At 41.3% G+C, this 12,251-nt stretch overlaps 1 protein-coding gene across 2 annotated transcripts in view; it reads right to left on the minus strand.

The window, feature by feature from the left end:
• Positions 1-1,214, minus strand: part of larp4.L (La ribonucleoprotein domain family member 4 L homeolog) — a 38,226-nt gene extending 37,012 nt beyond the window's left edge. Inside the window, exon 1 of one of the 2 annotated variants that reach the window (XM_041580752.1) lies at positions 639-1,214. Coding sequence is in view for 1 of the 2 variants with exons in the window: in NM_001097777.1 (NP_001091246.1) it covers positions 639-656 (18 nt within the window). In the remaining variant the exon portion in view is untranslated. 2 annotated transcript variants of the gene reach the window in all.
• Positions 1,215-12,251: the final 11,037 nt, after the last annotated feature.

Raw genomic sequence — 12,251 nt, forward strand, 5'->3', positions numbered from 1 at the left:
AGACATGATATATAGATAGACAGACATGATAGATAGACAGACAGACACAGATAGATGTGCATAGAGGATCTTTCTCTGTCTGTACATGTGTTTTGCAGAAAGTTAGTATGTGCTGTACATGAAGGATAGAGACAGCCCCAGTTCTAGTTGAAGTGTCAGTATGAGCCAGCCGTTGTCTGGGGGATTGTGCGAGTTGTAGGTCAGTAAGTGTAGGCAATAAAAACAAGTTATAGCTGTGACAGGGCAGATGGCCCATTCATGTTACAGGGTCAATCAGGCCTGAATCCAGATGCCGATATGAGCCTTGAGGGCCCTCCAGCTGTTATGAGTAGGAAGGCGAGAGGTGCAGTTGAGCAAGTGACGAGCCGCCGGCTGCACTTGTCTCATGTATAAGCTGTGACAGGAAGGTCACTGCAGTGTCCCCGGGCCTCCCCCTCCTGCCCCAGTCCGAGTCACTCACAAACACATCCATGGGCCCCATTGAGACGCGCGCTCAGTCCCCCAGGAAAAATGCCTTGGCCGGAGCCGAGCTGATAAGATTGCTGTGTCAGGCCGGCCTCAGTCACATGGCTGCGCGGCCTTCTGCTCGGCACGCTGCCTGCACGTCCCCTCCCCTCTCACCCGGCTTCTTCACTTACCTCAACGAACAAAAGCATCCTATCCCCACACACCAGCCCCACGCGTGCTGGAGACGACTCTATTCCGGCGGAGGGGAGCGGGCACGGGATTGGGAAAGGGTAGAGAGGGGAAAAGAAATCCCGGAGAGGATAGACAAGTGAGTGACAGCGCCGGGGCTCGCACTGCTTGTCAATTAGATCCTCCCAGAGTTGCGGCGCAACAGCACCACCTCTTCCGGTTGCGTCTCCTCCTTGATGCAGCAATTGGCATGCGCCGCGCGCTACTGCTTCCGCAGGTCAGGGGTCAGCGCCTAGCGCCATGACAGCACGTGCGGCCCAGGGAATGTCCGAAGCAGGTCAGGGCAGGAGCCGCCATCTTACCGCAAGGGCACGCAGGAGTACATCAGCTATCTTACAGCCATGGGTGAACTACAACTCCCAGAAGCCATCGCGAGAGGTTGCTTATACTTGTAGTAAAGCAGTAATCCGGAAATTATACCCTGTGTTTGTAATGGCGGCTCGCTCTTAGCAAGGGAACTAGAAGCTGCACTTTTAGTAAAGTCCTGGCTTGCCAACAGGAACGTGGAATTTACACACCCGGCCTGTTGCTATGCACTGGTTGTCAGGGAATGCTGGGAGATAAGCACGCCATTGAAAGTGACCAATAAAAAGAATCACATGAACAGTGACCTTGGAACAGCCCTGTGTGACTGGGGCAGGGTTGCCAGGTCTAATTTTCAAAACCAGCCAAAGTCAGCTACAAAACCAGCCCCAAACTAGCCAAGAGGCACTTCAACAGTACCCCACAAAATAGCACCATTTATGCAATGAAAAAATACTAAAACATTATTTATTTTAAAATACACCTTTTTAAAATAATATTCTTTGTTTCACAAATTTTCCCATGAAACAAAATGGCTCAGATTAGCGGTTAGCCCATCACCAAGGGCGTAACTATAGAGGGGGGCCCAGGAGGTATAGGGGGTCCCATAAGGCCCTAATACATATACAATTTCAATAAATAGTGATATATATATTAATATATACATTTTAATATGTATGTATATATATATATATATATATTTTTTTTTTTTTTTTGTAAATGATTGTGGGAGAAAGTGCATAAAACTTGCAAAATATGCCCCTTTTCTTTACAGTTTGCCCCTATAAGCAGGCAATAGGTACAGTAGTATTCCCTAGCCTTGTGTCACCAGTAGTGTTGCCACCTTTTCTGGAAAAAAATATCGGCCTTCCTATATATTTAACTTGTTTCCCTATTAATAACATTGGGATCAGCCATCATTTTTACCGGCCAGGCGACTAAAATACCGGCCAGGTGGCAACCCTAGTCACCAGGTACTCCCAAACTGCTTCTTCTCAATGACACCATGTGCCACCCATGTCTTGTCCTTTGTATATGCAGCACTGTCAAGCTCCAGCAGCTCCACATACAGTAAGAGGTAGATCTCTTTGCACTCCATTCTGGGAATCCAAAAGTTGCTCTTATAGGGGTAATGCACAATGACAACATATAAAAAAAATGGTGCTTTGCCCTCATTTTTTGCACCTTTCACTTTGCCCCCTCTTTATAAATTAGTCTGTCCATGTGTTCCCTGTGCTTGTGTAGGTTTCTACCCTTAGTAGTACCTCTGGTTTCCTTCAACAGTCCCAGAATATTATTGGTTAACTAGCCTCTGATTAAACTGGTCCTAGCTGGGTCTCTATGTCTCTGTCTGTTTTAGTTTGATTAGACCAGTGATTCCTAACCAGTAGCTTGCAAAAAACATGTTCCTCTCCAACCCCTTGGCTGTTGCTCCCAGTGGCTTCCAAGCAGGTGCTTATTTTTGAATTCCTGACTTGGAGGCAAGTTTTAGTTGCATAAACACCAGGTGTACTGCCAAACAGAGCCTCAGTGTAGGTTGACAATCCACATAGGGGCTACTAAATGGCCAATCACAGCCCTTATTTGGCGCCCCATGAACATTTTTCATGCTTGTGTTGCTTCGCAACTACTTTTACTTCTGAATGTTGCTCATGGGTTCTAAAGGTTGGGGATCCCTGGATTAGACAGTAAGCTCCTTTGTGTCAGGTACGGAGGAGAATGTTTAGCTCTTTCCCTGCCATCTTTGATTTGAGTGAGAGACCGCTCAGGAAACAAAACGTACAATTGCCCTATGAGTCGTTATCTATGGACAACAATAATTTCATTATTCGCTCTGAATTCCTGTACTTGGGCAATGAAGGGTCAGTGTACAACATAAAGAGCAGTGTCACTGGATACAGAACCCTATAAGTCATACTGACTACAGATCCACTTTTTTAAATGAATTAAGATGGCCATAGACGCAAAGATCCGATCATACGAATCCTCGATTTGTACGATTTTTGGGAGACTGTCATCAGCTTTGTCAGACATAACTTTCGTACGATTGCTGTAGGGGCAGGACATCGGCTGATCTGTTCTTTTACTACTTTATTTGATCGGAATGGTTAATGGCAGGTCGTGAGATGTTGAAGTCCAATCGTTCAAGGATTTGAATGATCGGATCTTTGCATCCATGGCCAGCTTAAGGCTACATATATCGCTCTTTGCTGCTTATGCTCTGTCACATATATCCTCTGCTCAGCAAATGCCAGAAGGATTAATAAAGCAGTAATTCCTAAACGCCTAACTGATCACAGTGTCTGACAAGGTTCATGATCTGTTTGTCTGCATTAAGTATGGCTTTTCCTTAGGGAAATAACCAGACACTTTTGTAGCCCTTCAGCTGTCAGTTGGCCACACACTATAGAATGTGATGGCAGTACTCGTGGCAAGAAGCCTTAGGTCCCTTCACATTTAAATCAATGTTCAGCAGTACACGGGTAAGGACAGCTGAACTAGCACACTAACATTAGGATCCTGTTATTGACTTAACCCTGAAAATATAACATTACATAACATAAGGTCATCGGCATTTGCTGTTGTGTCACAAAGACCCGCATGCAGCTATACTGGGTTTCACAGCAGGGTGTACATTTTTTTTTATCTGTCAAAAAAATCTTTGTTAAAAGGTAAGGGAATCATTTCCTCCTCTAGCATGAAGGGAATAAAATACAAATTATCAAGATTATAACCCAAATAGAACTGAAGAATGAGTTGCTGTTCCTTAGTATGCAGCACTTTTTCTAAGAATATTAGGGGCAAATTCACTAACCTGCGAAAATTTGCCAGCGACGGCTTCGCTCACATCGCAACACTTCACCACGCGTAGATTCGCCAGGACAACACTAATTCACTAAAATCCAAAGTTGCATCCAGGGCACCGAACGCTGGCGAAGTTGCGCTAGCGTTACTGCGGCAAGCAAAGCGAAGTTGCGATAGCGTTGGCTAAGTTGCATACCGCGGGAAGTTAAAGTTGAATGGACGTATATGTTGCAGCAAATACATTACACTACAGAAACCCAGGAAACCCTAATAAAATAAAATAGAGTTGTTATATTGCCCTACACATGTGCCCACAGTATAGTTTATGTGCCATATGTTAGGAAATGTAGGGGGGAAGCTGGGTACCCTAGAAAATATTTACAATCTTTTGCAGCCTATCACCCTGAAAAATGAAAAGTCATCCAGCGTTTTTTTGGGAAAAAATGTCAACTATTTTTTGAGGAAGTTCTATCTCCTCTATTGCACTTCGCCTGGTCTGAGGAGAACTTTATTTGTCCATAGTTGCAACGCGTTTCGATTCTCAAGGAATCCTGACGATTCCTTGAGAATCGAAACGCGTGGTAACTATGGACAAATAAAGTACTTCTTTTTCTACATTGCTTAAAAGGTGGATTATTTGATACTTTGTTAATTTTATAATTGTTGCCAACTTGTTCCTAGGTTGTTACTTTTTAACCCATTCATCTTATGATGTTCCATTTCAGGATGTTTTCACTGAAAGAATTTTTCAACACAGATGAAGGATGTTATTGGACATTTCAAATGGGGATTTGATCCAGTTTTGTTATAACACTTTCGACACTAATTATGTTCACTTGGGGAAATTTTCATAATAATAATTTACACTGTTTTATTAACCATTTGCTAGATCTGCTGTTTTAAACACATATATGTAATAGAGTTCTCTAGCTGTATAATAAAAAAAATGAGTAGTGCTTTAAATGTTGTTCCTGTGCGTAGCAGTTTACATTAACCACAGATAGGTGGGATTCTGACTGGGCTCCCCCATTCAAGCCCCCAACTCATACTTCACCCTTGCTCATACTGTTAATATTAGAAAGAAGGGAGCTGTGCTGGAAAGGCAGGAGACTGGAATTTCTTAGCCAGTCCCCAGAATGCCTGGAGAAGAAAAAGTGTAGGTGACAAAAAGTACCCAAGTCTTCCAGGACCTTAAAGGGGTTGTTCACCTTTAATTTAGTATGATATAGAGAGTTACAGTCTGAGACAATTTGCAACTGGTTTTCATTTTTTTATAATTTGTAGTTTTTCAGTTTAGCTTTTTATTTAGCAGCTTTCTTGTTTGCAATTTCTAATATCTGCTATCTGGTTGCTAGGATCCAAACTGGAATATGAATAGGAGAGGCCTGAATAAAAAGATGAGTAATAAAAAGTAGCAATAAATACATTTGTAGCGTTACAGAGCATTTGTTTTTTTAGATGGGGTCAGTGACTCTCCATTTGAAAGCTGTAAAGAGTCAGGCGAAGCAAGCAAATAATTCAAAACTAAAAAAGAAAAAAATGGAAGACGGAAGTGAAAAGTTGCTTAGAATTATCCATTCTATAACATACTAAAAGTTAACTTTAAAGTGAACCACCCCTTTATGATGTAGAGAGGAATATTCTGAGACAATTTGCAATTGTTTTCTTATTTTTTTTCTTATTTGTGGATTTTGAGTTATTTAGCTTTTTATTCTGCAGCTCTCCGGATTGCTGTTTCAGTTATCTGATTGCTAGGATCCAAATTACCCTAGAAACCACTCCCTGATATGAATAAGAGACTGGATTATGAATAGGAGAGGCCTAAATACAAAGAGAATTAATAAAAAGTAGCAATAACAATACATTTGTAGTCTTACAGAGCATTTGTTTTTTTAAATGGTGTCAGTGACCCCCATTTGAAAGCTGGAGAGAGTCAGAAAAAGAAGGCAAATAATTAAAAAACTATTAAAAAAAATAATGGAATTACTTAGAATTGGCCATTCTATAACATACCGAACGATAATTTGAAGGTGAACCACTTCTTTAAAGGCAGCTGTTAAAATTGATACAATAGTTGCTAATACTCCAGAGATGCTGCTGAGAAATGTATCCCATAAAGTTGCAAAATTGTAACCGTTCAGAATCTGCACCTGAATTACTGAGCTGCCAGACTGAAACAAAAGAGACAGCAACAATACTTCAATTTTGGAAAAAATAGCAATTGAAAAAAGTTCTTATTCCTGGTGAACGATCAGAAAACAACTGAACTGCAAAAAAAAAGTGGAAGGAGAAAAACCCCTTTAAAGCTCGTGGACTGAGTGCCCAGCTGGGTTGTTGATGAGCAGTAGAGTTTGTGGTTGCATTTGATCAATTACCTAGTCCCATCCTGACTGGTCATTTACGCAGCCCTTTTGGTATTTAGTACTAATGCTATTCGGCATCTCCAGCAAGGCTGGAGTTTCAGTAACAGTTGTTCCTCCTCTGAGACCATGGCGGTGATCTGGAGTTGTTCAGCTTCTGTAAGATAGACTCCGAACTAAATGCCAATGGTAGTTGGTAAATGTTAAGATCTTTTTTCTGAGATTCCTGTTGGCCATCGGCTAGTACTGAGCACCTTAATAACTCAAGTTGAGTTCTTCTGCTTGCCAAGAGGTATTTCTTCTTAATTTTGGCTATTTTGGTAAGCTGTGTGCACGAGTCATACACTTTCTTGCATCTTATTCAACTGCAAAAATGCCAACACAGACCTGATTGTTTGCCAGACCCAGGCCAAGTAGTACTTGGCAGGTACTTGGCCTGTCAACCTGCCTGCTAATTCCTTCATAACCCCTTTGCAGAAGATGCAAGGCAAACTTATTGTTGCTAAAGACATCCCTGTGTCAAACAGATTCATTCTCCCTGAGGGGAAAAGTTGGGGGAAACTTGCAGAGGAGGCGGAAGAAGATTTGAGGAGACTTGAGAAGTAGGAGGAAAAGGAGAAATGTGCTAAAGAGGTCCCCGGGCAATTTAGGAGGAAGAGGAGTAGGGCAAGTGAAGGGGGTATGTTAAAAAGAAAAAAGAAGGGGATTCTGTTAATGATGAGCGGGAATTGATGGAGAAAGGTGAGGAGGGTGAGGAAGTGACTGGGATGAAGTAGGTGGACAGCCCAGATTTCAGGTTAAAAGGAGGAGTTCTATTGAGGAGGAGAATGGGGGAGGTAAAAAGTAATCCCATACCATGTCCTTAGAAATTTTAACATCGAATGTGTGTAGTAAAGTCGGATAATGCCGTTTTGTTGCATATGAGAGTCTGAAGGATTCAGGGGCTAATATCTTCCTCCAGGAAACAAGACTCACCAAGACTGTTGAGAGAGAAAGAAATTATAGGCATGTATTTCAGTTTTTAATGAAACAATGCCAGTATAGTTGCTTTAGAATGATTGCTTCTAGAAAGGGATAAAGGGTAATCTGCTTCTCTGGATTCTTTTCAGAACTTTAAGGAATCTGTTAGTAAGAGCTGATAAGTGGTCTCTTTAATGCTAGAGGTAATTTGGCTGAGACAAGGGAGGGTATCCTAAAGGTGTTGAGGGGGTATTATGCTACTTTGTTTAAAAAGCAAGCTTTGCAGAGGGAGGAGATGACACATTATTTGGAAAAGACCCCTGGGCCTGAAATTGGTAATGGAGACTTTTCCTCCCTGACAGCAGATATTATGGGCGAAGAGGTGGCGGAAGCTATAGTATAAGGCATTATCTAGCAGAATTAAATCAAAGGCAACTGGACATTTAGAGTTTTTCTTGAAAATGTTTCACCACTCATCTGAGTGGCTTCTTCAGTTTAACTGAATTGGTAGGGAATTCCCCAGCATTTAAACTCTTGATTGTAGTAAATCGTTTAAATGCCGGAGAATTCCCTACTGTGACAAAAACTCACCCTGGTGGTCCAGTGGGGCGGTGGGGACGCCCGCCACGTGGTGCTTCTGTGTTAGCCGGCCGCAATACTCTGCCTTAGGGGCGCACGCGGCGCATACTTCCGGATTTATGTGCACATTGATGCTGGCGTGTTTACGTCAGTGCGCAATGGTGTGAAATTTGAATAGTACTTAAAGGGACTTTGGTCCTGTAATCATTGCCCATTGTTAGGTTAATCTCTTAGAGTTCCTGGGTGCTATTTCGTCTGCTCCTGTTATCTGATTACTGTTTTGACCCCTGCCTGCCTGACTAATCTGAATTCTGTGATCCTGATCTTGGCCTGTTATCCGACTATTTTGAAATCCGTAATCCGACCCATTCCTGTTTGACTCTTCTGATTGATCTTCTGGTTTTGACCCTCGCCTGTCCGACTTCGCTTGTATTCTGCCCGCACTGACCAGGCCCGATTTGACTACGCTTTCATCTGTTCCTTGAACTGTGACCTTCTGCCCAAAAAGACTTTGCTAACAATCGTGTCTCTCTGCTCATCCAGAACCCTTAGCTTGGCTCCTTTCTTAATAAGACCTGGCGGCATCCAATTAGCCGAGGGCTCCTCCCGAGGTGAATGGCGGCTGTTAAAGGCAGAAGCAAGAGCCGAGACCAGGGACCCCGGAATTGGTACTGGATTTTGGGTGCCGATCATGACACCTACCAGTTCAGTTGACGTAATTCTTCTAGATACTGTAAATCATGACCTGGATAAATGAGAATCTTCATAAACATTCAGTATAAAGCAGCCAAGAATAGTTTTGCAATTGACCCTTTGTTAAGAGCACAGCAGGAGTGCGGCTTAGAGGCTATCAGTGTCTCTGACATATCAATTGAGAGAAATTAGAGTTTTTTGGGGTTTTGGCAACTGAACCTGCTTTTAAGTGTGGGGATTTTTCAGTAGCCCCTTCCCAGGTTAATATTTTGGGTATCAAATTTCTGATAACGATAAAGTTAATTTGAAAGCAAAGCTGGTTACTGCCATTTCAAAAATTCAGAGATGGAAATCATGGAGTGTTGTAAAGACTTTTCTGATCTTTCTTTACATATCGTATGTGTTCCCTTTATCAGAAGACTTGTATGCCCAATTTTACAGCCTCTTCTTTTAAATGCTTTGAGGGAGCAGGCTGAATACAGTAAAGAGGGGATAACATTCCTACCGAGGGAATATTTCTTGGCTGGCTTTTCAGTGCAAAATTTTCGTTAAAGCGATACTGACACCAGAAATTAAATTCATTTTTACATATATCATAATATTATCTTTAAAAGCTACTTATAACTTTGCCATAAAGTATTTGCAAAATGCTTTTATATTTCATGTCTGATCCCCCATGTTCCTGTATGAGGGGGCTGCCATATTTATGCTGCAGGAGTCCGTTAGCATTAGAAACTCTAACTGATAGGCTGAGATGGGACAGTCCGGTCAGTCAGGTTTAGGAACTTCAACTAACAATTACTTACTATGAACTATAGGTGACTTTTAATATACTTTCATATTTTAAAAAGTAGCTTTTTAGTGTCAGTATCACTTTAAGGGCAATCTCAGTTACCTGAGTATGGTTGATAGGAACTGCCCATGGAACTGAAGGGAAGCCAAGAAATTTTTTGGTAGAATGTCCAGTAACAAAAGCTTTACATGATCAAGTCAGTAGGAAACTGGGATATGGTTTTTTTTATGTTTCTCTGAAGCTTGAAATTTGGAAAGTGTTCTTAAAGGAAAACTATACCCCCCAAACAATGTAGGTCTCTATAAAAAGATATTGCATAAAACAGCTCATATGTAAAATCCTGCTTCGTGTAAATAAACCATTTTCATAATAATATACTTTTCTAGTAGTATGTGCCATTGGGTAATCATAAATAGAAAATTGCCATTTTAAAAAATAAGGGCCGCCCCCTGAGATCATACAATTCACTGTACTCACAAACATACCAAACAAACCATACTTGTTAGGTCACATGAGCCAATTAACAGACAGAGTTGTGTCTTTTGCTTCCACACTTCTTCCTGTTACAGTTATAGTTGAAGTATTTCTGGTCAGGTGATCTCTGAGGCAGCACACAGACCATCACAAAATGGTGGCTCAAGGCAAGAGATGTAAAAGGGCAATATTTACTTAAATATATATTCCAGTTTGGTAAGATTCTTTAATATGCCACTTAATATGATATAAACTATCTGTTGCTTAAGTTTTCATTTTGGGGGTATAGTTTTCCTTTAAGCTCTGCCTTTGATTAATTTAAGCACAGGTGCATCAATCCCCATTCGAGTTACTTATATCCCGATAGTTATACTTGTAAAGCAGTAATTAAGGAGAGCACTGTTTCTCACGAGAAAGGGCACATAAGGCCCAAGACATACAGTATGTAATTATGCAGTCCTGAGTTAAAGCTTGATCACAGCAGTTCTGCTATCTGAGTGCTTTCCTCAATTACTGCTTTAAAAGTTTCTCTAAAGCTGTATATGGGATACTGAGGAGGAACCGCCTGTGTAATAAGGAAACATTATATATCATAACCATATCCAGTATTATTAGTGGCATTTACGTAGTAAAAAATCAACAGGTCAAGATGTAGATTCCATTGAATATACTGACAATGCTGTGATAAGGGAAAACCTCTTTATTAAAGCACAGGAGGTTAAAATCTCTAAGGGAAATCTTAGGTTATGGAACAATGTTAATATTTCTTTCTTATGTTTCATTCTGGTGATTTCATGTTTTGATTATCTTTGTGTTTCTGTATTTGTATGATATTGATTTTAATAAAGAAAAATTCCCTTATAACCCCTTTCTAGCTCATATCAGAGGGTTCCCTTCCTCCTTCATTGTCCACTAGTAAAGCCTGGCATCATTTGTATTCATAAACTAACTGCAAGAACCTTATCTTAATAATTGGCAGGTATTGTAATTCATTAACTGATGTTTAAGACATCAGAGTCTTGAAATCTTTACATAAAATCATATTTTAATTATACAAATTCAAATTAGAATTGTAGCTGGAGAATAATAAAAGAATATTAAAGAATACTACTGAATTCATGTTTGGTTTTGTTGTGGACTATGTTTCCAGGTTAATGGTTTTTTGTTTTTTTTTAGCAAACACTGAATGACTCACGTCCCATAGAGATGAACTGGAATCTGAACCCTTGCCGCCTCATTGTTCTGCATTGCTTGATACATTATACAGAAAATGTTGGAGACATAGAGAAACAATGTAAACACTGTTAAGGCGGAGGGGTACATTTACTTAGCTCGAGTGAAGCATTAGAATGAAAAATACTTCGAATTTCAAAGGTTTTTTTTGGCTACTTCGACCTTCGACTTTGAATCGTTCGACCTTTCGACCATTCGATAGTTGAAGTACTGTCTCTTTAAAAAAAACTTCGACTACCTACTTCGCCACCTAAAACCTACCGAGCACCAATGTTAGCCTATGGGCCCCTTCCCCATAGGCTTTCCTAGCAATTTCTGATCAAAGGAAAATCATTAGATCGATGGATTAAAATCCTTCGAATCGAACGAAATGCGGTTAATTAACCCTCGATATTCGACCCATAGTAAATGTGCCCCGTAATGTCTAATGTTACTTTGTCTTGGCCCTGGACATTACAATGAGAGTGTTGGGGGGAAACATATATCTTAGTATGTAGTATTATGCCTTCCCCACACAGGAGATGAATAAGAACATACAGGGTGCAAGGTTCAAATAAACGGGGACAATCAACTATGTTTTCTGCAGTTAAACTCCACATGCAAGTGCCTTTTAAATGAGCATAAAGGAGGGCAGGTCTGAAATTGGCTTAGACAAGTACTCAGAGCCCCCACCAGCCCACTAAATAGTGTCTATTGCATCTTACAGCAGCTTCTCTGGCATTTGCCAAAATCCACAGACTGCCAGTCTGGGCATGAAGGAGGGGGGTGAGCTTTTCATGCTCTTGCACTTGTGTCCGTGGTCAAAGTAAATGACAGCTATAATATACTGGGATGAAGAGAAGTCCATTTCCATGGACCATGGTCCATTTACAGTTTGGAGCGGAAGATGTTTCCCTATTATGGGTTAAATGAGAACTAAACCTCCCTGAGGTTAAAAAGCCAACTTCAACTGCCCCCCATCATCCCCCTCACTCTTGGCACAGTGTATTACATAGAAAGGTGCCCCTATTTGGACACCTAAGCTCAAAACACAGAGAATTGCAGCAAAGTTCCCTGGCACCATCTTCTGCCCATTTGCTTTCTCTTGGGGTAAGTTCACTGATACAGAGCCTGCAGGAACATGCACAGTCAAAGCCAATTCCTGACCCAGCCCCAACTGTGTATGCTTCTGCAGGCTCCGTGTTTTACAGACCTGAAGAGGATGCATGCGGGTGCTGGGGAACTATGGTGCGCTGCCAAATAGGGGTGCCTTTCTATGTAATACACTGTAAAGGGAGGGAGAGGTCAGGAGGGCAATTGAGGGCGGTTTAGTTTCCCTTTAAAATATTTTCCTGGCAGTGCAGTAACTGGCTAGA

Source organism: Xenopus laevis, chromosome 2L, assembly GCF_017654675.1.
Source record: "Xenopus laevis strain J_2021 chromosome 2L, Xenopus_laevis_v10.1, whole genome shotgun sequence".
NCBI lineage: Eukaryota > Metazoa > Chordata > Amphibia > Anura > Pipidae > Xenopus > Xenopus laevis.